This window comes from Falco rusticolus, chromosome 10 (assembly GCF_015220075.1).
Source record: "Falco rusticolus isolate bFalRus1 chromosome 10, bFalRus1.pri, whole genome shotgun sequence".
In the NCBI taxonomy this organism is placed as follows: domain Eukaryota; kingdom Metazoa; phylum Chordata; class Aves; order Falconiformes; family Falconidae; genus Falco; species Falco rusticolus.
The window spans coordinates 4,948,748-4,976,337 of NC_051196.1; the positions used below are offsets into that span (position 1 = coordinate 4,948,748).

A 27,590-nucleotide genomic window follows, 5' to 3' on the forward strand; every position below is an offset into this window, starting at 1 on the left:
GTGCAAAGCTCAGTAATGTTTGCTTGACCAAAGCGTAACCTCTAGAAGACATACACCTGATGGTAGTGTTGTGGGTTGGTTTTTTCCCTTCTTTTTTTAAAAGATGCTTGGTTGCAGGTGACTGAATTGGAGTGCCGCTGGAACCACTGTAGTTACGTGGTTTGCACTTACACTGGGGTGGGTGGGCAAGCCAGTATTCTTCTGACTTTGGTCCAAGCAGATGTGGCAGCTCTGCTAGGATACTTTGAGAGTGGAAGATTTGCCTCTGCTGTCGATGCTTTATTCTAATGCTGAGAGGCGAGCTTAAGACTACAAAGAAAAATAGCAAAGTGAACAGGAGAGGCAAGGAGAAAGCTGAGTTGAAATAATGAATAGAATCTAACTGGAAAATGTTGCCACCGTTGAGCCCTTGTGGCACTTCATGTATTTGTTCTAGGGCTTCTTAGGAGCACTTACAGAACCCAAGTGGGAAGGTCTATTAATTACCAAAATTGCTCAAGTTAGAAGGAGCAGAATGTAACTTTGGCCCCTGAAAACTGTGAAGCTTGAGGGAGGGAGAAGTAGTAGATCATGAAATAAGTTTTCAGTGCATATATTGGGTGTGTTTTCCGTTGTCATCACTTTCTAAGTTTACACTGGTGATGTGGTTAGTTTACAACATCTGCATCTCACAGTCTGATAGTGGAATATTTGGTTACATGAAAGAAATGACTTCAGCTGCATCTGTTTTTCACTGGCAAGTTTTAAAACCTCAGGGCCTATCATGCAGGTCTTGCATCTGATTATAAAGGGTAGAGCGTGGAAAGAGGAGAGAAAGAAATGCACAAGCTTCTTTAATTCAGAAATTAAAGGTTTGCAGAAATTACTATGGGATCTGTGGGAAACTTAGTGTACAATAACAGGATTAAAGTTTCTAGATGTGTATGGAAATTGCCTTATTTTCTGCATTGTCTTCAAAGCTGGCTTCTTGTTCCATCACATCTCTCACTGCTGTTTCAATTTTCGTGATGATAATTTTTGAGCAAAGTTTGTACAAGCCACTGAAGTAGGGGTTGATGGGAACTGTGCAGTATGTTACTCAAGAAATCTGTTCCTGTGTGGCAGCCTGCTGGGGGACAGGGAATGTACTAGCTCTTCCAAGATTTGGGATGAAATTTGTGGCAGATTTGCACCCTGTGGATACTCTGGAAACTGTAAGGTGTCTGGGAGAGCACGTGTCTAAAATAAAAATGAGCATTCGCTTAACATTGTATGGATACATATAAGAATTTACAGGTGTGGAATTGGTGTTTAAGTCTGTTCAAGATGTTCGACATAGCTTAATCTTAGGTGTGTTGAGTTCACGTTCTGATACGGATTTATTTTATGTTTTTTCTATAGAGACACGTAAGTAAGTACTTAAGCTCTGCAAAATACATGTGTAAAACTACAAAGTGTTCTGGAAATTTGTGGTAATATAGTACTTGTTTTCTGTGAATACATCGATGTGAGGAGTTGATTTTTATTAAGTAATTTGTATGAAAGGAATCTCTTCTTTGGACAGAAAGTCCCTTTCCAGTCATGAATCATCCAATTAATGCAAAAGCTTTGGGGAAGACACAGTAATGCTGATCAATCGGTGCATAAATGTTTTTATTTGTTCTCAAGCACTACAATTTGGGCAGCCTTGTGGTACCTTTTTCTTCCTGTTTGAGGAGAGAATGTCCTCACTAGAAGGAGCTCCTCTTTAGGTTAATGCTGTGCTTTTGAGAGCTTTGAAGGCAGATGTCCAGATTCCTTATATAGTCTTCAACCATTTCTATAGCAATCCAGAATTCTGCTCTGCTGAGATCTGGTTTCTGTTGTTGCAGTTTGGTTGAGTCTGCTTTGTCTACAGGAAGAGTTACATTAAATCCTCTTTACTCTTTGCTGGTGGGAACAAACCTTGATTTCCCCCTCCCTTCTTCCTGAGCTGGGGAGATTCCATGGCATCATTCTTTCATAGGTGCCCGGGAAATACGGCCAAGAATGAAAAGCATTAGTGACGTATGGAAGCTCAGTTTTCCTGTTTCTGGCATCACTTTCCCTGCTTTTTGTTCAACCGTGACACAGCCTGTATCCCTGTAGCCCCAGCCTGGAGGGAGTTGTCGAGGCCTGTTGTGTACAGATTCAGCCAGTCCTCAGGAGGGAACCCTCAGTGGAAGGGAAGACTGTTGCAGAGATTAACTTTGGAAACGTGCTGTTATGGAGTCGGGCTGCAACGTCCCCCTTTCCTCAGTATTTATCAATGTTTAACCTCCTTGCCTTCAGCAAGTTACAGTAAGATCCTTTGCCTCCTCTGTGATCTTGTGCTGTTGGGCTGTCTAGATGGAACATTTTCATTTTAATTGAAGGACCTGTTAGAATATGCTGTGCTTTACTTGGCCTTGGCAGTTGGGCTGGAGGTTGAGCAGGTACCCTGGCCTGGAAAAATGTCAGTACTATCTTTGTACTCTGGTGGGTGAGGTTTATTGTGTTTTCATGTGAGTCAATCTCCTTTCTTTACTTGTTTTGGACCTTATTTTGTTCATGGGATCAGAGAGATGGTCATTCTGGTAGAATAAGTCAAGAATTAACTGAAGTAGAATATACTGGAGAGGAAAAACCAAGGAAACCTAGAAAACCTGAGCTAGTGACCTGAAGAGCCTTATTCCTCAGCAATTTATGAAGTTTACCATGTTGTTATCTGTTCCTGGGGTTTTGGTGGGAATTCTTTCTTCAAGCTGCAAGGAACTGAAATTTGCAGACAGTTTATGGAAGGTTTCTTCAAGTGAGACTTAAGCAGCCAAATCCTATACCATTTTGTCTTTGGGAAGGATCGGGGAGGGGGGGGGTTGTGTGTGTAATCTTGTCAGGGCTACTATAGAAGATTATTCTTTTAACTGCCAGATTGACACTGAATCTCAGGGAAGATTTTCTGCCAGCAGATAGATCTCAGTAAGTGGTGGTTCTTCTGTGTGTGCTCTTTTGAGGCACAGCAGGTTTTTGTCTCCGGCAGCTATGGCTCACCAGCACAACGGGAGCCTTGTATTACATCCTACTCTGTGTCAGCCCCTGTTGTTTAGTTCTGTCTTACAACACAAACATGTTTCTTATATATTTTGTTCTTCTTTTAACAAGAATTGAATAAACAAAACCTGTGGGCTGACTCTGGCTTATAGAGTCTCTTGTTTTTCCTTGCTTTTCAGTTTCAGCTTTTGTTACCAAGTTAATGTATTTATAGCTCACTGAACATTAAGTCACCCTGGATTTTATCTTCAAAATTGTATGGATTTGAGTTCTAGATAGCTCTAAATAGCTAGAAGGGGTTGGCAATTTCTTTGGTTTCATGGTCTGGCATAATTCCTTGACTTTTTTTTTAAAGTTACAAAGTTAGAGAGTGTGTGTGTCTGTATATTGCTTTGTGATTCTACACTCCTATTTCTGCTGCTCCCTGCTGGGAGTTACTTCTATATGACTTTGGTAAAAGTCTGGAATAAATTCTTTCTATGGATGGTTGCGGAGGAGGTGAGGTTCGATTTGATCTAAAGGTACATTCTGAAAAGTTAGTATGAAGTGTTCGAAGTTCATATACAAAGATTTCTCACAAAAGCTTGCTAACAATATCTTTTGAGTAATTGTGTTGTTTCTTTGGTCCCTATCCCTGTTCTTACCAACTTTCAGTTGGTCAGTAAGTAGTTGTGCATGCCATGCCATATTATATCTTTTGTATGTCAAGAGAGAGGTATCAGGAAGATGCTAAACTGTCACTAATTTTGATGGAAGCTATTCATTGTAAAATAGAAATATTAGTGATCGGCATTAAGGACAAAGAAAACTATCTCAATATTTACTTGAAATTCCCCTTTGTAAGCTATACTGCGAGTACATTAGCAAATGGAGACTCGGGTGGTCTACGGAGAGTAGGATTTAAATGGATTTTTGTTAAATTTAGCTCATGATAAATGCTGAACGTTTTTAGGAAGAATTGTGAAACGGGAGGGAAACAGCTATGACAAACTTCGCAGATATTTTCTGCTCATCTTATGTGTGTGGCAGCCCATAGAATGCCCCTCCCCCAGTAGCAGGGGAAGACACAGTGCATAGGGCTAGCCTGTCCAGATTCCCTGGCTATGACATGCTTTTATGCTTGCTTAGTCCTGTCGAGATGTGTTTTACTAAGCACTCCATGATAGGACAAGTTGGGAGAATGAGTCAGCTGTCATTCAACTTTACACTCTGGGGCTTTTCAAGCATAGACCACATGTGTGGGAAGAGGGGCTATAATATATTGATTTTCTCTTCTTTTTTTTTTTTTTTTTTTTTTAATATCCTTTCCTTTGCTGTTGGAAGTAGTGATGTTGTGGACCTAAGTAATATGAGTGTCTGTCCTAACTGGAAGGAACTTTGCCCTTTAAAAAGCTTTCAGAAAAATGAACCTTTAAAACGTGGATGTGGTATAGATTTTGTTCAGATCATTAGTGTGTGAGATAAGGGATTCATTACTCTCTCTATTCCATCCCTCACCCCCCTTGTTTTTTTTTTTTTTGGGTTTCTGTGGTTGAATTGCTGCAGCTTATGGCTAGCCATATATTTAGCAAACGTAATAAACAAGGTTGGATACATTAGCAAGTATGTGGAAGATTATAGAGAATAAAGTTCTAACGGGACCTCACCAACAACATATGATGGCGCTAAGCAGTGAAGGATACCAAGAAAAACAGGCTGAGAACTGTAGATTAAGTTGAATTTATGAAAGAATACAAAAGCTAAAAGGGAAACCTCTCATCCCTGGCTGTTGGAAGACAGGCTTAACTGATCACAAAAAGGTAATTACTTGTTTGACAGTGGCTTTGGTTGCCTGTACTCCCGACCATTCCTATCAGGAAAGCAAAAAATCTCTTCATAGTTATGTGCAGGCTGTGTCTGGGTTCTGTTTCTGCTGAAAGGCTTTCACCTGGACTCTCTTGGCAGTGGTAGCTTCCTTTTGTGTTACGAAGCAATACCTTCTTATGGTGCTTGTATACAGGAGACCTGTAAACGGGGTGCTGTTCTGTTTTCAATATGCTGTACCACTAGAACCAATTTAAAAGAAGTTGTAGTTTTTCGGGGCTGAGAAGGGCAGCTAGTTAGCTAGGAGATCTTTCTTGAGTTTTTCAATTACTCATTCTTTTTCCCTTAAAGCAAATTAAATTGTTGAAATCATGATGATGATAATTCTCTTGGCCACGCTTACCTTTTCACAGCCATTGTGTAACCAGGGTACAAAGCTGACACAAATTTCCTTTGAAGAGGAGGAATCGGACCAGAAGTGTCCTTGTCTTTCTGGTTCTTCTGTGTACCTGTAGCTGGAACTTTTGGCACTGAGACACTTGCTCTCTCATTAAACTATTTCTGTTTTCCTGTGTTAAACCATTTCTCCTGAATCATACTGAAATCACTTCACTTGCATTATACTAACGTCTCAGTCCTGTTTGAAGCGGAAAAGAAGCAAAGGTAAAGGCAAGAGAAAATCAACACTAACTTCTGTCATAAGCAGCCTCCAGCTTCCACATTCATTGATATTACTAGAAAAAGATCCAAATGTGGAATAAGTAACTTGCAAGACTGCTGTTGTTTGGTTGCTGCTCTGACAGACTGGGCCAGAGATTGTATAACTTGAGTCATGTCCTTTCTGCCTCTCAGCTTTTGATTCAACTTACAGACTCTGGTGTGTTGTGGGTCCCAGCAGCCATCCACAGTGATGCTTCTTTATCAGACTCTGTTATTCAGCAAAAAGCTGAATAGGTTCCTCCCTACAACCTCTTTCAGCTGAGAGATCTGGAAAAAATGGCTATTTAATTGAGGGTTGAATGTTATTACATCACATGACATAGTTGCACATAGTGGAATGGTGATAGGATTGATTGAAATTTTGGCAACTCAAACCCCTTAGTAGTGTAAAGAATTGATGTGAAACAGGCAAACGGTGAGAGTTTGCACTTGAGAAATTTTGCAGTTAGGCAAAGTGGATAGAAGGTGGTCTCGGACAAACAGTTCAAATACTTAGTAAGTGTATTGTGAGCTTTGCGCTCACTTTGCATAGAATAAAAAGCTGGAAGTTGAAACCAATCATTACATAATAGTTAACTAATCGGTATGGCAACTAGTGGCTAAACACAATGTATATTTAATCTCCCCTCAGTTTTGTTGGTCTTTGGACATGTGTACAATAGCTATCGCATTTTCAAATAATTTTATTTAAAGCACTTACTAAGCTCAAGTTCTGAAAGAAGCTGCCTATGTATACATGGTCTATGCAGGTACATGCATTGATCTAGAGATCTCATTTAACCCTAGCAGCCTTTTAAGACTGTTAAATACTCCTTTTCATAACCTTTGAATGACATTTCCTGATTAGTAATTGAGTATTCAGGCTTTATGCTCGCTAATGAATCTTACTATTTGAACACAAAAGAGCTTAGTGGCAATTGAGTGCTTCTGCAAAACAGTGCCTTTTGGGACTTTTTTTTCTTAAAAAACAGAAAGCAAACAGGAAAAATCCCATATCTGGCTTCTTCTTTTCTGGTTACCTTGAAGTACTTTTCAAAAAGTGAAGTTGAGGTAAGATGTTACAAGATACAGGGGAGATATCAACAGCTGTGAATTTTGAGTACCAGATTTATAGTCTTGTAGAAGGGCTTTTTCCCCTTCTTTGATACTTGGGAAGTATGAGATCTGCCAGGAGATTTTATCCACTTGTTTTATTTGGTAGGCTGGTGGCCTTTATTCTTTGAATCGTTCCACTTGTGAGGAGCCATAAAACAATCTTGTAACACAAGTCTGATGAAAAATTTCAGTTGGTCATATGTACTTGTTACATAGGGTTTACATAGTTTGAGTGCTAGGAATGACTCTAACATGAAGTTGTATCTCTGTCTTAAAGTATCTGCAATGGGGTATTTTCTAGTACGTGGGGGTTTTGTGTATTTTTAAGCATTCAGCTGACTTAGCCGGATTTTTGAGTGCTCTGAAAATACTGTGACTGACATCTATGTTTTAGCACTTAAGCCTAGTACATGCACAAGTGTGGTTAGCAACTGATACCCTTTAACATTTGTTGTGTTTCTTAAGCAAAAGCAGTTTTCTGGTTTTTTTCTCTGCTGTTCTGTGGCTTGACTTCCTTAAATAAAAGATTAATGATTTTTTAATACAGCCCATGAAAAATACTGCTTTGCTTGTAAATATTGTTGAAATCAAACCTTATGATTAATTCCTCCTATATAGTAGGAATGTATATAGGGTTTGTTTGACTTTGAATTATGTTGGTGTTGATCTCCAGATCTGTTCTTGTTTTGGCAGTATATTTTGGATACTCATTTTTTTACTAATTAAATGCATGGAAGCACAGAGGGCGCCAACACCATGTAGCAAGGTCAGCCTGCTACCTGGACAAACTTGCAGCCAAGAGCTGAAGATGGCCAAGCCAACAAACTTGAAGTCCTGTAAACCGGAACAGTTGTCAGTGGGCAGTGGAGGTACCTGCGCGGACCTGGAGCCAGCCCCCAGCAGCTGTGCAGCAAGCTTTTGTTGGTAGGTGAGGCTCAGGCTCGATATTACTGAAGAACAAACCAAACCTACCCCAAGGAAAATTTTAAAGGGGAATTTGCAGGCTTTTTCACACAGTTGTGTGGGTTTTTAAGTCCCCTTTTGTATAGGAGGAGAAGGAGCTTTTCCAAGCCTAATTGGTGAAGTTCAGGTGCAGCTCCCTCTGATTTTTGTAGTTGCTGTCTGAACTTAAGTGCAAAGGCTGTCTCTCAGTGTAGGTACATATATTCGGTGTGGATCCCAAAGATCAGAGATCTGCATATGAAGGGGAATTGCATTTATCTGTGTCCCTTAGGATGCACTCAAAGTTTTGGGTATGTTCTGCTGGATTTAAGAGCTTGCTTGGCTCAGGTCTGCTTTATTCTCTGCCCAATATTATGAGGAACACAGTATATAATAATAATAAAATAATCACGGTAACTTTCAGTTTACTTTTTTGGGACAAAGACCTGGATGATAAGAAGGTATTAGCATCTGATTGATGCAGAAGATAAACCCTAGGAGTGGTGGCATTTCCTTAGGTAATCATTCTCACTTGTACTCAGTGTCATTTAATTAAAAGAAAAATTGTATAAAACATTGTGAAGGCAAAGATTTATTCAGGGACAGTGTTTTATGTCAGCTTTATTAAGATCTTTTTATCACGAATATAGAAAATGTTACTTTTCTAGAATTTCTAAGAACTTACCTTTACAAAGCCACCCCAAAAAATATGTATAGAAACTCCTTTAGGGAGTATGTCTTCTTACTTGTCCTTCCCACCCCAAAATAGCAAGCAAATTGAAAATCAGTTTGGTTTTTTTTCATCTTGAGTTTTGGACTTTATAACAGCCAATGGTGGTTTTGTAGGAATTTGCCTGCACACAAGCATCATCTTTCAGGCTTGTCCCTGGGAGTGACGCAGTTGACTAGAGCTGAATTAGTTCATTTGAAAGAAAATGGATGATGGAACTGCCAGAAGAGAAGGTCAGGCTATGGGGACACTATAAGGGTGGCAGTGTGGATTACTAGAAGTTCATCTGGTTTGAAGAATCATCCTGGCAAGTCACAGAGCACATAGAAGGGTGTTAAATCCTTTTGTGTTTGTCTCCTCTTGCTTGCTCACTTTGCTAGAGACTAAAAAAAGCCACCACCAAACAAAGCCAAAACATCATGAGCATGCACACAGGCAGAAGCTGATAGTTGAAATGTGACAAACAGCTGATGTGTCTGATTTTAAAATCTAGGGTGGTTTGTTTAGGGTAGTTGTTGGAGCAGTGTTAGTCAAAATCGTGTTGCTCCATGCCCTTGGGATTCAAGTCTTTGTCGTGAGCTGATCCTCTGTAGACACAAACTTGACATGTAAAATCGTTTTCCGAGTGTCTGATTTTTAAGCTTTTCACTTTGGAGCAAAGAAATTATTCTTCCCCACCTGGCCGCCTGCTTTAGAGCAGGAGAAAACGTATGGTATATTTACTAGCTGTCCTATCTTACTGTATTCTGTGAAGCATGAACGGGAGGGTACTGCTTCTTTCAGTCAACATTCTTTTTAATGTCAGGGAAAAGAAGGCCGTGAAAAGCCAGGAACTTTTTGTTCTTATCTTCATTGCTGTTTCCTCCTGACTCCTAAGGAGAAAAGTAGAAAAGTTATCTTCTTATTTCTTCCCTCTCTTGCTTTCAAACCTAAACCCCCTCTTATTAACAGGCAGCATAGCACAGCACATCAATACTTAGATGACAATGCTGTTCCTGTACACGCTTGGGTAATTCTTAAACAGATGTGCTGGCACTGCAAGCAAATACAGATGCTATAGCTATACAGAGGTGGTTGTGCACAGCTATCGCATCATTTAGTGATTATTTACTTTTGATGTTTACCAAAAGTAAAGAATTAAAGATGTAAATAGATCACTAGTATAATTCCCTCTTCGCAGGGAATTTCAGATTTCCTTACAGGAGGGACTTGCATAGCATTCATTGTATTTACGTAGGAAGTAACACTTGTAAAATGTTTCGAAATTTGTAGACTTCCAAATCGCAACTTTCGCCTCGTACTCTGTGTTCTGTAGCTTTGAAATGCTGAAAATGTCTCACAGTCAGTCTCTTAATATACAAATTCTAACGAGTTAGAGGTCTGAACTGGAATGAGAAGGCAGGAGTCAAAGGGAACTCTGCTAGCTCGATAGCATGCTCTTCTATAGATGATGGAATTTTTTCAGGGCATAAATGTCATTTAGATACTTTCACGACTATGCAGCTATTTATACCTTTGTCCCCTCTTTCCCTGCAGTCTCCTTGATGTTAAGCGTCTTGCCCGTACATTGTTTAAAATGGCATCTTGTGGGTTTTTGTTGTCCATCCGTGTCCCCCATCCCCCTTAAAGTCAGTCTTTCTTTGGGGGTAGGAAAGAATGGGGATAAAATACCTCATCACTCATTATTTATCTCTTGAGTTCAAAGGGCATGAATTTTCCTTCCCATCCTCGTTTAGACTGTTTTGTTCCTCGTGTCAGTGAGAATGTTGCAGTTACAGCTGCTTGCTATTTGAGGTGATCACATTAGTCAATTGTAGTTGCTGTTCTAATGGTTCTGACTCTGAAAAAGTGGGGTGATCTCCTGGGAGGCTCTGGAGGTGCCATTGTTGGTTTTGTGATACTGTTCTGTTCATTGTACTTTATTTCTTAAGAACACCACATAGAGTTGAACTCCATTGGATGTAGAACTCGGCTGCTTGTGGAGCTGTTGAGAAAATTAAAGCCACTTAGCAAGTCTTGGAATTGGTCATCTAACACTTCATTTGAGTAATGCTGCTTCTTCCTTTGTAGATGTTGTGACTCTTACTCTTCATAATCATGAGTGCCTGAGGCTTGTTATCTAATGAAATCTCTGTGCAAATGGTCCCTGAATATTTGTTCTTGGGAATGCGTATTGTGAGCAACAGCAAAAAAAGCCCAGTTGTTCAGACTGCCATTCCAGAGCATTTCTTATGATATTTCTGTGTCTGTCTTTCGACAAGGTAAATATTAATGCTGGGAACTTAATTACCTTCATTTTATCTCTTGTAGACAGATGCCTGTTCCTTCTTAGGCTCAGATGACAATGGGATATTGAGCATAGCAGGATCACTTGCATTTTCCAAATTAGACAGATTCACAAATGTTTGCAAGATTGGTGCTATAGGTAATGATTTCCATAAAATAATCTAGAAAACATGAATATATTGTAATTCGTAATCTCTGAATAAGATTTTCTGTAGCACTGTACTGTGTTAAATCAAATGAAATGAGACCTGGACCTTGCCTTAAAGGGGATAAACGCCTGAGCATTCTGTTCACAGACAGAATAGGAAATAAGACACAAGAAAGTAATTGTGAACAAATACAAGCATATGCCTTGTATTCTAATAGTTCAAGGGTGTTACAGCTTCAAAATGGTGTCCAGAAAGAATTGACTAACTGCTTAGAGAGAAATATCTATTCAGCTTTCTGGGGAATGTTAGAGGAAGAGATGCTCAACTGCAGAAGAAAGGAAATTCCAGGTTAGGGAGGCCTGTATGGAAGAAAGTGTATAACAGTGCAGAAGGGCATGGAGATATAAATATAGAATGTCAGTAGAAGTGTGTGACTCATACTGCTGTAGTAGCATAGTGCAGAATTTATTTGCAGAAGTACAGAACAAAAACCCTATGGTATGCTATGATGCATTTGCAGATAGTTTTCCATGGCTGGTTAATGTTTTATGCATCCTGCTTTTTTAGAGACATCACTAAACTGTGCTTTGATTTTCTTTTTATTTTTTTTTCTTTCTTCGTGTTAGGACTTTGTTTTTAGATTAAGAGTTAAGTCCTCTATTGAACCTTGAATTGCAGCAGTTCTGTTTGCTGGGTAGGAATTAGTTAGATTTGTTTCTAATCATGTAACTAAATTTAGCCAGCAATCTGCATTTTAAGGCATTGCTATTAAAAGTCTAAAAGTGAGATATGTATCGCAGTTTGAATTTAAAATGAGCCAGAGGCACAGCTGGTGAGGCAGTGATGACTCTCTAATCATGAGTGGAAAGAAATGAGAAGGGAATTTTCTCATCTTGCACGTTGAATGCAAAGCGTGATAGATTCTTCAGCATTGATTCCTGCCCCCACCCCTCTTCCCCAGCTTTGTTTCATGGTTGCATGGACTTCATGACATCCTCCTGCATTTTATTTTTTGAGCCAAGTTCATATATGTGTTTGATATCAGCAGTATGAACACAACTTTACAAGCATTTAACTTACATTTAAATTTTTCTTTCAGTTTGTTCAGAGCTTTGTATGGAACTTCATGTTTCCAGCCTCCTAAAAGCAAAACAGCTGTTATTCCTCTAAAACCCAAACCCACAGGCAGGACTTTCCAGGTACCTGGAGAGTTGTGGAATTTGCCATACTCACAAGTTATTTCTGTCCAATCTTTCAAAGCAGTGAAGCATGCTATTAAGTGTGTGAATAATCCCATTAACTGAATGTTGCCCGTCTTGAAACATAACTTGGTATAGATATGGAAACAAAAAAGAAAAAGCGTTACCTGTTTTTTAATGAATGAAAGTTAAAGCTGTTTAGATGTTTGATGGTGTTAACAGTCTGATAAAGATGGATCTGTTGGTAAAGCGCACGATAACTTGCAGTTTCACATGATGTACTGACTTTATCTCTAGCCTATCATACAGAATATTAAATTGACTTAATACAGCACTGCCTTTAGCAATATTTGCTGTTGCCAGCTCCCAGTTCCCAAGAGTGTTCTTCAGCCAGGTCAATTCCTTGGCTTGGGTTACTTTCCCTGTCACAAATAGTTTTAGCACAATGAAGACTGGTGGCCTAGGAATGGGAACAACTATTTGGGTCTGAAGTTTTTCAGGCTGTCTTGGTTGTTGCTGAAGGAATTCTCAGTCTGCGCTTTGAACATTTTAGTCAGTGCTAAAAGGCAGTCACAGTCCTGGTGTCTTCTCTTGGAGGGTCTCCCACATCCTCATGGCTTTACCTGCCTCAGCAAGTATTTTCCATTACATCGCATTATCATACAAGTAACTGGATTTTTAATGTTTTGATGTCTCCAGGAGGTTCTGAAAGAAGAATGGATGATGCAGCTGTATCCCTTATGCTCTATCTGTTTACGTTAATGTCATGCAACAGAGTTCCCCCTGGTTGGATGAATTTTCTTTTGTGATGCATAATTTTCTAGGTTGATTTCTTAAATTTCCTTTTTTTTTTTTTTTTTTTTTTAGCAGTAGGAACGGGTCACAGAAGCCAGTTGTTTGCTGGATCATAGATAAGCCACTGATTGCCGTGGTGTGAAATCCCTTAGGCGTCTTGTTCATCTATCTTGCACATGTGCTTGTTATTAAATTGGTCACCAGATTTGGGGACATCAGATGTAGCTCAGAATTGCAGAAAATTTTGGCTCACTTGAGTATAGGTGGTATAACTGACAAATCAATAGCTATTGCAGGACGACTGGTGATGCCTTTATGGTTCTTTTCCTGTGGCATTTGTGGCCTTTTGTTGCAGGTTTAATCCTATTTACAGGGTGCTCGAAAACCCTTGTGAACTACTGCATGTTGAGTAGGTGCTTTGTGGACTGTTCTGAGCTAGCTATGTATTGCAACCTGTGACAGCAGAAGGCTGAAAATGGCAACTGAAATGATTTCTAGTTTTCTGTTGCTAACATCCCTGAAATATCCCTGCTTTATCTGAACTTTCCTGAGGAGGCATGACCTCAATACTATGCATAAATTTGTGTTTAAGTGAGTACCTTTTTAATAGCTATTATAAATGACTATGGAAAAAAATAATTGGGAGCATACCCTATTATGTAAAGTTGCAGAAGTCTGTAAGGAGGTCACAGAAAATGTGTTAAGAGATGTGGGTACCTCTCACAAACGGAACTCCTGTGTAAGAGGATGAAGGGGCCATTTAAACCTTTGTCAGAGCAGATAATCCTGTTTTGTACTGACACCGTGCACAGGTACAGATGTTACGCAGATGAAGAAGTTTCTTGGAATGGTTAAAAGACATCAGTGATTGCTCTGAAGGACAACAGAGATCTGTAGTTGGGGGAGAAGCATTGTTTTGCCTTGTGTGGGGCAGGGAGGAGGCAGAGGCAGCCTCTGTCAATTTTTAATACCTGCTCCTGTGAATTTTCATGTGAAAGGAGGCATTAGGACTTTTATATAAAGCTTCCTATTTCAAGTCTGAATGAGATTAAGCATTCAGTGCGAATATCCAGAGTTCATTTGAAAAGTAATTGTTAATGCAACCATGAACTGAGATAGCCAAGATGAACTCTTTCATCTAGTATTTATGAAAGGATAGTTCCGAGCTTGCCTGGATACCGAATAGAAACTTCAAGGAGATAACAGTAGTGCAGTCATGATATTATCTTCAAACAGGAAAATTGATATAAAGATGTATCTGAATCTAGTGAAAATAAGTACACTTTAATGTTGCTATTTTTTGTGTTCTACTGAGAAACCAACCTGTTTCTAAAACTAAAAAGCATTTTTTCTAAATTGTTAATTTAATTCCCTCCAAATACTTAGGTGGCTGAGCAGATTAAGGAAGTGGTAAGACGGGAAAAATGACATGCTCTATAGCCTCAGCAGCACCATAAAGCAGCACAGTAAGAGCTACAGTGTCAGACAGGAAGCAACTAAAGCGTTTCATGCAATGCTGCTGGATTTGCGATACTCCAAAGGTTGTGAACTTGTAATTCTAAGGCCATTCTCAACCGCCTACGCCTTGTGATAGCATAAGGACAGAATCACGATGTGAAGAAAACACAGAGTAGCCTTTCTGATGGTGGACTGCTAGTGCAGTACTGCAAGCACTTCAATACTTACCTACTCTCATCCGTATTCTGAGGGGCATGAGAATGTGTTTCAGATTATGTGCTGCTGTATGTACGCTGAGGCAGATTGCTGTGTTTACAGTTCAGAAAGCAGGAGGAAACTAGGTCTGTATGACCATGTAAAATCTCAAATGGTGTAACATACTATTGTATGTGCTGTTTACTTAAAGCGCTGTTGGGAAGGTTTTCCTAAAAATCTTCTGACCTCTGTCCTTCTAGCTCTCAGAACTCCTGTACTGTGTTTCATTCAGGTTGGACACTGGAATGACACAATGTACATCAATTATATCTGTTACTCCTGAATACCAAATGGTATTGGGCCCTCTGGCCTTTGTTTGATGTAGCATTTGTCTGCTGAAAAGAGGAAGAGTTGCAATGAAGTAATTTGGGACAATGTGGATATTCACAGTTGAGGAGTTTGCTTTTTGGAACTGGAGCCACTGTGCTCAGAACATGGCAGGATCAAGGTCTTAGGAAGCATTGTTAGTATCTTAGAAGAACTGGAAAAGCTTTCCACCATTGTATGCTTCTTTCTTTCACACAAATTGTAGAAACACCTCCTGCCTTTTGTGCCCTTTTACTGTATAGAGTCTGGTATGAAATATCTCATTTTCTGATGCCTCAGCCACTTCCATGGTTGATGTACTCTGTCCAGTTGACTCATCGCTGTGTATGTTTTCTTGACTTCTAATTAAATTCTGTTCTATTCTAATATTAGACCAACACTCCTTGTTATATCACCCCTCATTCTTAAGTAATTCATCCTCCAACCTCCTTACTCTGTGTGACTAATGTCTTTTTCTCAAATATTCTTAGAACATTTTAAAATACCATCTATATTATAAGCAGCACAGTAGCAATATTTCTCATTACAATTGCTTAACACTTTCTGTCATAACTCAGTGCTTTCTGTTGCTTAGGATTTTGACAAGACTTTAACCTTTTTGGCGGAATTTTCCATGCATTGATGTTTGCCTTGGTCTGAAATTTCCACTTGAGACTTGATTTTGTTGTTGTTTTGTTTGTTGAAAATATAATCAGTATTTCATAGAGAAGATACTTCTAAATCAACTTCTGTTGTTAGGTTCTCTCACAGAAAAGACAGATTAAAGTATCCTAGGAAGTGTTTGGCTGAAAAATAGGAATGATTGCCCATTAGCAGGAGATAGAGCTTGGGGAAGGGGAATGCTCACTAAACAGGAGCAGGTCTGGGCAATGAATTTCTGCTGATTAGAAGTGAGAACTGAATCCGTGAGCACTGAGAAGGAACTGGCTGCTTACCTAATATTTGGGCATTCAAGAAGTTCATCCTAAAAGCAAAAGTTAATTTATCTGGCTTTAATGGATGTTCTCTGCTTGCCTACAAATAACCACCTGAAACTTTTTTCCTTTTTGCCACTATAAAGGAAATAAGTTTATTACAATTATTTCTGTTTGTAAACAGAAACAGCTTATGTTCTCCTAAAGCTTGTTTAGTTTTGCATGTGTAAGAAATTCTGTGCTTGCTTGTCCAGTGGAAGAAAATAGAATCTGTGGATGGAAGATGTTTTGTTGCAGCTAAGCAATATTGCTGTCTGGTTTTAATCCTTCATATATGCTTGCATTCCTCATTTACACTGAATTTACTGAAATAATTTGCAATAAGAGATGAACATGCTTCAATGCCTTTGTACAGCTGAGTAAAACCACTGGGATCATACTGTTTCCAGTTCTATTACTTCCATCTCAGCTTGGTTTTACTGTTGAAATTTCAGTGTAGGGCCTCAAAAATGGATGCGGTAACAGAATTGCAGAGTGAACGTTAAGATCATCAATATCCCCAGTGTAGAAGAAAAAAAGACCAAACTTGTATGGACACTGGCACATGGAAAAGATACTTGATAGTGGAGAGAGGAGCTTTTCCCCGTCATGGATAAAGGCACAATCACCAGCTGATAGCAACTGTAGTTAGACAAATTGATCCTGTTGCAGATGATGAACTTGCTACCCCTTAATTCCCAAGGGGAAATAATGTATGCAGTTTACTTTGACTTCAGGGTAGTTGGTTGTGGTGTCTTGCTCTGGTCTTACAGTTGGGGAAGCTGTAGATGACTGCACTTTTCTCCACCTCTCACAGGCCTTTGGCAGAGGGGAACATAATTGCTTGCTTTACACAGAACTTCCTCTAGCAGTTTGTCATCAAGATGGTGATTGTGTCAGCTGCTCCCTCGTTTCTGCTGGTCACTGGCAGGGTGGGAAGACTATGATCTTGGTAACTAGTCAGGTGTGTGTCAGGATTTCAGATTGTCTTCATCTGAACCCAGATACCAGCAGCAGACAAGACTTGAGACAAGGTGCAGTGGTACCCTGATGTGATGATGCAAAGGATCATTTTTGTTATATGAGGGGCTGTTGTTTCTTGTTCATGTCTGAGTGCAGACTGAGCACCATATTGGGTTGGAGAATTCTGCCCCTGACTTCCCCCCCCCCCCCCCCCCCCGAAGTCAGACTTGAGAGGAGCTTCTACAGCCCATGTGTACAGGATAGTGCTAGTCTGCATACGAGGATCTGTGTCTGTATTACCAAAGATACTGCTTGCTTTTCCAGAGGCCTTGTGGGTTGCTGATGGTTTTGCCAGTGGCACTTGATCCTGTTTTAGCTTCTGAGAGCTGAAATGCTTTAGTTAAATTATGGTCCTTGGGATCAATACAGCAATGTCTGGGTAGTGCTTGAGAGCCTGTGGTATATTAATGATCTAACTGGACTTTAAATTTCATAAAACTCAGCTTCAGTTCTTGTAGTTGATACAAAATAGAGCAGCCTGCCTGTCCTTTTTCAGCCCACTCATAGGGTTCTGGATAGGCGCAGTAACCTGGTGTGATATAAAAGCCTGAAGCTTAGTCTACATTTACATTTGCTATGTAACATACTGATGTAGGAGTCTCCTTGCAACATTTTTGCCGCTGCAGATGTTGTTAGCAGAGATCTATACAAATTACAAAGTAAATACGCTACCTCTAGAACAAGCATGTTTTTTAAACTGTAAACTGTTTTTTTAATCTGTGTAAGATACACTGGTGTTTCTCTTAATGAAACTTGTTATAATGCTTTAACCTAACAAAATGCACCTACTATGTTGAAAGACCTCACTTGTATTGAAAGTAGTGTATGACTGGTTTCAACTTTTCCCTGAATTGCTAGGAAGTTCCAAAGGAAGAAAATCATTGTGCCCCTGAGAGAAAAGGACAACTAATTTTATCATTTAATTCAGGGGAAGCATTATCAGTGAACTGAGAGAACACACCTGAAAAACTTCCAGTGATCAGAGTAAAAACTACCACTGCTGGCAGATTTCCAAGGGAAATGCATATACTTCTCATGTATTCAAATCTATGAAGTTAGTTTCCAGTTTCTGAGATGCATTGTCAGCTTAAACTCTGCAAACCAGCAGCGCTCACCTGGGTCTCCTTCAAGACAATTTAACAGCGCCCAAAGGAAAAGGAAGGTGTTCAGATTTCGGAAGGTTTGTGTTATGGGATGTGTTAAGAAAACCATCAGCTGTCATCTTTGGGCGATGTGACCAGTACCGCCTGCTCCCAGCCCCTCTATGGGATATGCCTGTACTGACTGACAAGGGGAGAAGTGCGCGTGTTTAAGCTGTCTTGCTTCACTTGATGGTGTTTTCCTCAGAGTCACTTAATTTGGCTTGTGACTTGGTGACTTGAGTTGAGTTCTGGAGAGGAGATTGAGGCTTGGCTGTAGTGCATCTGTAACTCAAGGTCATTGCAGGCTTCCTTCTAGGTTGGAAAGTGGGTTGCTGCTTTGCGTTAAAACAGAGTTGAGAACATAGTGTTACGCTGTGTGTATATAACATTTTTAATTGGGAGTCCAGAAAGGGACAGCTTTTCATCACTTACCTGCAGAGATTTCATTAAGAAAATAAAGCTGTCACTTAGTATGATTTCATAATTATTATTTTTTTTAATATTGGGAACTGAAGGTAAAAGGATTGCTTTATGGATGTTACCCATATTTGAGAGTGGACTTCTGGGTGTCAGTCCCACAGCAGTGAACCTGGTAGAATATGTGGAGGGAAGGATGATCCATATACTGCTGATTTCATTTAGTTACTTGCCTTGGCCAACATGTGATTCCTGTGAAAAGAAACTGGTGCAATTCCAATGCTTAATGACAGCTGTGGTGGTCCTGACTAACTGGTTTCTGTCCTGAGGGCTGTTACTTTGCTCACGGGAGCTGTGACAGAAGATAACTTTTATCAGGAAAACATAAACTGTATGTTAAATACAGGATGTGTGATGGATGTCTCAATGGCAAAGACTGGGAATAGAGAAGAATCTTTTATGTTTCAGAATAAGCTGTTTTGTGTGGTTCTGTAAGCTAAAAATATGCCCTTTGTATAACTAAAGTATATATTTTGTGCAGAATGTCCAGGTTAAGCCCCTTTACTGACGTGGTTTCATTTATAGCCCAGGTCACCCTACAGCTGTTGTTCTGCCAGAAAACACGTTAATGAGGTTTGAGTAACTGCATAGAAGTACATCGTAATACGTCTTTAGGTAGTTTTAATTTTTTTCTTCTGTTTCCATAAGTAGTTTTCACTAGGTTTTTGGAGGTTTAGATAAGATGTATTACGAAGTGTTCTACTTGTCAGTTGGTATCCAGATGTTCCTGGAACCTGGTAAATATGTAATCTTGAAATGTCTTTTGTGTTTAGATACTGGCAAGGTATTCACCTGGGGCAGAGCGGACTATGGGCAACTTGGAAGGCATGTAGTGGTTCCCGATGGGCAGGAGGCATGCACAGCATCTGAACAGCACTTGGAGCTGTTGGGTAACATCCCTGTTTCAGTGCCTTGCCTAAGTGGAGCATCTCAGGTAAAGATGAAAATTACTGCTTTTTTCCCAGGGTGGTGGGTTTTTTTGTGTGTGTACATGTGCATTAAAACAATCAGTACAATTTCCTAACAGAACACTTTCAAATGCTGCAGTACAAGCCCTTGCTGCTCTTCCTGTGAGCTCATAATATGATTAAATTTTTTCAAATTTCTTAAAAGGCTTTTGCATTCAGGAACTGATTTTTCATTGGTGGAACCAGACTTACCATTAGCAGTAGCTGCCAAGTTCTCTCAGCTCCCAGCGTGTGCAAGAGATTGTTGCATCTGCAACACAGCCTAACGTATGAGGTGGCACCCCGTCCAGCTGCAGCACTACTTTTGTCTGAAGCCCTCTGTAACAGTTTAGCCAGTGGCCTTTCTCTAGCTGGTCAGTGCTACAGCCTCTCGCTCAGGGTCTCTAAGCATATAAAGAGTATTTCTCTACCTTATAACATCCTTGAGTGGTGTTGAAGGTTTTTTCATATGGCTAATTTGATACAAAATTATTTATCCTCAAGCGTAAAGATGATCAGAAAGAAAACTTTACTCAGGTTTGCTGTAGTCTAACAGAACATGCAACCTGTACTACCTGTACAAACAGTTTTCTTGGCTTTTTAGTGGCTATAGCAGCACATGGCACTTGGCTGGCAATGTGTGTGGGTCCCAGCTGAGCAGATAACCAGACAAAAGGTATGCATCTCCCTGGGGGGTAGCTGGCTGGTAGCTTCCAGTCAAAATGGAAGTATAAGCTGACAGCTTCAGCTGCAATGTCCGTACTGCACCTCTGCCTCCTGGTAGTCTCCCATGGTGAGACTTTTGTTAGAAGAGTTAGCCTCTGCCCTTTCTCGCTGTCAGTGTTCTGTGGTTGTGCACGCTCACAGCTGTGAAGCGGAGCATCAGAGCCCAGGATGCTGCACTGAAGAATAATTTGTTTAGTCAGTGTTGACTCCACTGAGCCTCAAACAGCTTTCTTAGTAATTTTGAGATGGGTGCCCCTGCTTTTGTTGTTAGATATCTATAGAGAACACCATTGTTGAATCTGTTTCACGCTGTTTTTCCATCTGTGCTTTGGGCAATGCTTCAAGTACGTAATTTTGTTTTTTCTTGTACAGTACAAAGCTAAGGCAGCTGTAGATTTTGCACAGGGGAACTTATGCTTGGCAGAATGAGTGATCCATGAAAGTGAAGGGATGCATTCAGAGATATTCCTTGAAAAGGAAGAGGAAACAATCTTTTTGTTCTGCTGCCCTCAGCACTGTTCCCCCTTATAGACCTATGAGAGACCTGGTTTGAGTGATTAGCGATGGCAGTGTCCTGGAGCAGACATCGTTCTTTGCAGAGCTAACAAGAAGATGATTTAAGAAGATTGTGATCAACAGCTAGCACCTTTTGTACCCTAAGAGGAGCTGTGTTGATGAGAAAAGGAAAAAGCAGATAAGAGCCTAAATTGCTTCACTTTCAAGATTACAAAATAATGCCGGAGCTAGATTTTTAGACTTAAACATGCATTAAACTGCAGTATGTAGGCTATGTAGAGGGCAAGCTGTTTTTTGTTTACACACAAGCTATCCCTTTTTCCATTGGTTGTCATGTGGAGACAAGGTTTGATTTGAGAGCTCAATTAAAAGGAATATAAAGAAGATGAGTTCTTTTCCATGTTTCCCTTGAATTAACAATACCAATTTACATGTTCAATGCAGAGAGCCAGTGTAACAGTTAAGGATTACAACTAATGATTTTTATCTATGGTCTATTTTTGTAAATTGCTTTTCATGATTCAGCTGAATTTTTGGCAAAGTTGTGGTCTGCTGATTGCCTCTGCACTTCAGTTAATACTGTTAAAACCAGAGCTGAGAAACTAATCTAAGGATTAGAGGACAGTGTAAAAGACACACTAGTTTACCTCAAGGACAGCACAGTAGATTTAACTTCCTGTGCTGCTCCTTGTGTCCATGCCCATGATTTACCTGCTTTCTCCACCAAAGACCAGGGATTCTCCTTTCTTTGTGCTGAAATAGATACGTCTGTGTCTGTCTATTACTCAAAAACCTGATTTTGGAAGTGTTGAGTGATCCATTGTGAATTTGACTTATTTCCCAAACACTTTTGGAAACGTTGACCTTGAGAAACGTGAGCGCTTCTTTCTTTCAACTGGAAGAGTGGAAGAACAAAAGCCTGAGTTTTAGATAATTGCCTACTAATCTGAGTATGTCTTCCTGGCAGTTTTAAAAGGGTGCGGGGACATCAGGTTCCTGGAGTCTCATGTGTTTAAACTTTTTGAATTATGTGACTGCAGGTCTATTTATTATTTTCTTCTCAGTGCTTTGGTGCATAACCACCATGGAATAGGATGAGGCACTGAAAAGGAACTTTAGGCTGTAGCTGAAGTCAGTTGTGCAAGACATTATGCATGCAGTGCTCTTGTGTTGTGGGGTGTCCTTGATTGGACCTCTTCAGAACATCTGACTCATATGCTGCCTGATGCGCATTCATATCCACTGCTCTTCAGATGAAAGGACAATTAAATACAAATGGCCTGAAAGATGATGAGCCTTTGTATTTAGCAAATGCTACAAAGACCTGGTTTAATGTTTCCTCCTTGTCAAAAATGCTTTTCCAGTCCGTTTGATATTTTTGTTTTTAATAGCTATTTTTTTACTGTTTGTGGTATGTTCAGCATGTCATTCACGTTGCAGCAAACATTTGCTGCAGCAATAAACAAGTGAGAAGTCACTGTGCAGTGCTGAACGTTTCTTGCTAAATGGGATGGAAGGGCGGGCTACAGTCGTTCTGGATATGCAGCACTGCTCATGTGGAGCCATGTTTTCATCATATCCTTTCTCTACTTAAAACAGGCTGTGCTAGATTACAGTTTTCTCAGGAGGGATCTCTGAAATTTCAGTTAGGAAATAAAAAAAATATCTGTGCCACACTGACAGTTTTCGGTTTTCTTGGGCTTAATTCCTTCCTCAGTTTTACCATCACCCAGCTTAAATCTTGATGATGGATCTAGAGGCCAATTGTTTCAGGGAATTGAAAATAACTGATGGACTTGTGATGACCTGTATCTGCTGTGTTTATCCTGATCCTGTTGTGGCCCGTAATTCCAGAGTGTATGTTTGTCCCAGCGTGTATGTTTGTCCTGTGCAATACAGACTGGCTTGGATCCTTTGCGCATGGTTCCTTTTTTCAGGGAATGCCATCATGAATACACATGCTCTCATGGCCCTTTGACTGCAAAGTATATTGCTGCTTTTTTCCATGGTGGTTACAGTAACATCACTGTTACCGCTTTTGTTTAAACGTTGCAAGATAGCTTTGTTTTTAGTATATTCTTGGGTTCCCCCCCCTCCCCCATGTTGCAAAATATTAAGCATCTACCTACAAGACAAATCTATCTGCTATGATGATATAGTTGATGTTATATGTCTGATAGGCTAAAGTATAAGCATTGTTACTACCTTAACATATAGACACAATAATGGAAATTATTGTGTTGAAATGTTGAAAATGGAACCTTTTGGATTAAAAAAAATTGTGATTGTTTTTATATTTTTTGACTTGGTGAAAATTATTAGAGGCCTCTTTGTAAGTAAAGCTGTCGTTGAGACTTTAAAGGGTATTTAAAGAAATAACCTGATAGTATTAAAGCATATACATCATCTCTGTGCTATGTGCATGGCTTGTATACTTAGTTATTTGTTGGTACTGTAAATATTTGTGGCTATGTTTTTTATTTTGAATGCTCAAAACAAAAGGCTTTTATTTTGCTGGGGGAGAAACAACAAACTGAAGTTTCCTAAACCAGAGTTTACTGCTCAGTTTGAGAATATATGTGTAGTAACTGATTCAATAAGCTGCTTAAAAACCCCATTTTGACTATTAGGGAAAGAGGTAAATGCAAAAAAAAAAAAAAAATTCCCCCTAGTTTTCCAAGCTCAATAATTTTTAGATAATCTAAGGATATAGTCCAATAGAAGTGGTGGTGTGAAAAATGAAGTTTCAGAAAACTCTGTTCCTTGTTCTTTGATTTGCCAGCTTGCCTCCAAACTCATAACTGCCACAGAAACAGATGTGGGCCCTGGAAAAACTTATAGTAAAAGGTGGTTTTTACTTAGCAATGCTTACAGCTGACAATGAAAACAAGCAGGGCATGGGAGTGGAAACGGAGAAAGGACATAGCTTCAGGTGCAACAGCAAGGCAGCTGTAAAGCTGAGAAGACAACCTACATAATACATATTCCACTCCAGCCCTTTACTCGTTAAGCTTTCTCTCTTGTGATATGGTGAGAAGCGAAAGTTACCTGATATCTGCATGCTCCAAACAGGTTGGATTACTAGTTGTGTTATATTTCAGTTAGTATGTGTGGCTTTCCCTGGATGTTTGTTTAATGTTGTTACATCTGTCCATCTAGTGATCCTTCATGAGGAGAGACCCCCATAGAAGGAGAGGTTAAAGGCCAACTCATTTTTTACTGAGGGGTTTCTGAGGTCCTTCTGGACCAATTAGTTAAAAATATTCTCATTTTTAAGTTGAAGTGATGTGGAGTTTCTTGCTTGGTAAGCAAGTAGTGCAGTGGGGTTTTTTTTGTCATGAATTGGTGTCTTTAACAAGTTGGTCTTGATCTGTGTTCTTTGAGAAATGGCATTGTTGAATTTTCCTTTGTTGGTGCAGGTTGGTTTTGTTACGCTGTTTTAGAGATGCAGGGATAAAAATGGTAATGTAGAGATGGCCCTTTAATATTCTTGCAAGAGTGGAAATCAAGTTCTTGGCTTATTAATTTTAAGTGACGGTCAGGAAAAAGGGCATGGAGAAGTGGGTTCTGGGTAAAATTCTGTGCAAATGAGAATTTGCAATTAAGGATGAAAATGGAGGCCAAATTGTTGAAATTATCACTGGGGGGAAAAAACCCAAACAGGATGTATTAGAGGAATGAAACTGCAGTCTGCATACAAAATACATAAAGTCAGTGTTAGATGAGGTGCGTTTGTGTGATCTGCACGCCCTGTGTAGGAGAGTAACACTGATCTTGGCAATGCTGCAAGAATACTGAGAGGAGTTTACAGTTATATTGCAGGCAATGAGGAGGCAGGATTTACTACTTAGATCAGTTGGTTCTCCCTGTCGTTCTCCGAGCAAGAAGCTGAGAGCCGTAACAAACTTGAAGTTCAAATGCAACGTTTTGGCTAGGTAGCAGTTCTGTTTATTCTGTGCTTTTCTTATCCCATTAAGACATGACCATGGCTTGTAAAGACTAGCTTACGGCCTGGGTAGAGAGATTCTGGAAATTAGGAATACCATGTGTTAAGCAATGGAAGTTACTCGGGAAATATTAGGCTGCTCCATGAAAACCATAACCTAGCTGTAATTTTGTGGTAAATGATTTGGTGAAGTGAAGCTCAACTATTTAACACTAGGTGAAAGGGTGGGGATCTTTGCTTTCCTCTTCTCCTTGTGGTTATAAGCAGAGCCTAGATCACCCAACGTCTAGGTGTGTAATTTTTGGCAAGCAAAGAGGAGATGATGTTGGTTCCCAGCACCTATACCAATTTCTCTGCTGCTGGCATTGCAAAAGGGGAAATGGGAAATCAAATTCACACCAAGCAAATAACAAAGGAGAGCTCCTGCACTGCCTTTGCATGCCAGACAACATGTGATGTGTGACTACAAGCTAGAGGTTTTCCAGTTATCACTTTTGCAGATGAGGGTTGGCTTAAAATGACCAAAATGGCTCTGCTGGGGTTGTGCTGTAGCACTGAGGTGGCAGCCAGGGGTCAGGCTGCTTCGTAGTCTGTATGGGAGACCAGCAAATGTTGATGTGCCTCCAGCATGGGTGAAGTAGGAGAGGACTGACATGGCATCAAGTCAGGAGTTGGTGACCCACCCAGCATGTGATGGATGGGATGTTATAAATGTGAGTGTGGGCAAAGCCTTAATCTTCATAATTCATAAATTCATTTTCCACCTGATAGTGTGTTGCAGTTCGAATTCCAAATTAATCCTTCACTAAAACTACTTGCAGCAGTAGCCATAGCTTGTGCAGGCGTGCATCAGCTGACCAAATTGGCAAATGTGTTTAATGAGTCTGTTAGTAGAAAAATGACTAAGTTACCTTGTTTGTGACTCTGACCTGCATATGCTCATGCTATGTTCTTTAAATTAAAAATACTGACCGGGTCCCATTCTTCTGCATGGCTTGTTCTAATAACAGTGCACCATGACTGCAACTCACCCTGAACTCAGAGACAACTTCTAATCCAGCTCAGTACTCCTCTGAAATATTTCTTTGCACCAACAAATGCCATGAACATTCACTGGTGTCATTCACATGCATGATGTAGTAAATGCCTGCTAATTATCTATGGGAAATGCTGCAAAATAACTAAAAAAATGTACTTGGTGTTAAGGCAAATTCTGTGTGAACAGCCACCTTGGAAGGTGACCACCATTAGTGCAGAAATCCAGTTCAGCCTCACTGACATTGTTTCGGTTCCCTTGTTTATCCATGAGGAGCCTAAACAGAAAGGCTTCAATGTAAAATGTAAAAGGTATCTGTCCTACTTTAAGGTCAGCCAAGCCTAACCCAGGGGTATGTGCATGGGTATGTTCCAAATCCAAGTGAAAATATGGTTGGAAGCAAGAAGCTGGTGGAAAAGGCCCTAAAGCATGCAGGTTTTCATTCTCAATTTGTCATTAGAACTGTTAGAGGGAAGGGATGAACAAATCAATGCAGGCTAGAATGAGAGAAAATCAATAAGAAACTGCAGTGAACTGGAACAAAGCTATCAATTTACCACATTCTCTGCAAAAAAATCTTATCTGTACCTCCGCTTATGGATGGAAAAATAATGCAACAATGATGATTTGGGGCAAGATTAATTGTTTTTTACCTGGCTCACCCTGGAACTTCAGCTCGAGAAAGTTCTGGTTACACATTTTGGTGTAAGCGCTACTTATGTTTTCTTTTTCTGTTGTGTTGCTGAATTTTATTGGCAGGTTCTGTTACAGTGGAATCTTAAAAGAAGAAAAGTAGTCGAGGAGAAATACATCATTTAAGTTACCCCCGTAGGAATTTGACGGAATACTCTCTGTAATTGTTTACTTTTGGGTATTAGTAGAAGTGACTTAATTAGTGCTTCATTGTTTTGCTGTCAACTTTTTTTAAGAAGAGTGTTACTCCTTAATAGGTAGTATGCTTGATGTAGCTGGGAAATACACTGGGCTACTGAGTAGCATACTACAGATACATGAGGTGGGAGAGATCTTTGTGGTTCCAACGCTGCCTGTTTATTGAGTTGTTCCACGGGGCCTTTCAAGCTCATTTGTCACTGTGGGGCCATAAACTCACCAAGGCAGTGCTGTTCTGGCCAGCACACAGACTGCTTCTCCCTGCTTTTAATTTAAAGAGTCTGGATTTGCCTTGAACTTGGGTTATGCTTGTAGTTTTATGCTAGTGATGGTGTTTGTTTTCATTTGTCTGATCTTTCCAGCTTTCACTTATCAGTGAGTTATTTAAGCTGTGAGCTCTGCCAGTCTTTCTGGCCTTTGTGCTTATGTTGTAAGTTACTGTAAAGCTACTGTTTAACAGAAGATTCGGAAAAGAGAGAAACTCGTGTTTCTGCTGTGATGCTTAAAAGCTGTTGCTATGCCATGGCACACACCAAGTTTCAGAGACTGAGTTACTGGGTCACCTCCTAAATGACAGGTACCTGTTTGTCCTCCTGCCTGACAGCTCATCTCCTTTGTCTGTTGGCTGCCTTGCCTCCTGATTTAAACTGAGGTTGTCAAAGGTAGAAGCTACCTCTGAACTCTGTGTCTGTTTTCTATGTGGTCTAACATCACCTGTGCCTTTGCCCCAGCATTCCACCAACAGAACTTGTTCGTGAAAGGGGGAGGAAAAGAAGTAGTAAAAATGCTGCATCTGATCCTTTGAGGACAAAAATGCTGAACTGTCTCCTGTTTTAAAACCTGCCTAAGGGTCTATTCTTAGTCTCCTGGCAGTTGATTGCTGAGGGCTCTGTAAATTCAGTGGATATTGTGTATAATTACATACCAGCAAAGATTGCTAAGACCTATGCTCCTGTTGATGTCTTTCAGATGTTTATTTTAATCATAGAAAAAGCAAATAAAAACTCTATAAAGAAATTTTTTTTCATTATCAGGGAGAAAAAGATTTTGATAGTTCCTTAGAGGTATGGTTCTGAAAATGTCACCTCCTACATGTTGCTACTTTAGCTCCCATTTTCCCATTCCTCCTCCTCTTCCCAGGTGTAGA

The 27,590-nt window shown here is 39.9% G+C and overlaps 1 protein-coding gene across 5 annotated transcripts in view; it reads left to right on the forward strand.

Moving 5' to 3' along the window:
- Positions 1-27,590, forward strand: part of SERGEF (secretion regulating guanine nucleotide exchange factor) — a 157,597-nt gene that overhangs the window by 17,009 nt on the left and 112,998 nt on the right. For all 5 annotated transcript variants that reach the window (XR_005106485.1, XM_037402163.1, XM_037402164.1 and 2 more), the window contains one exon: positions 19,155-19,315. Coding sequence is in view for 4 of the 5 variants with exons in the window: in XM_037402163.1 (XP_037258060.1) it covers positions 19,155-19,315 (161 nt within the window). In the remaining variant the exon portion in view is untranslated. The remainder of the gene's footprint in view (positions 1-19,154; positions 19,316-27,590) is intronic.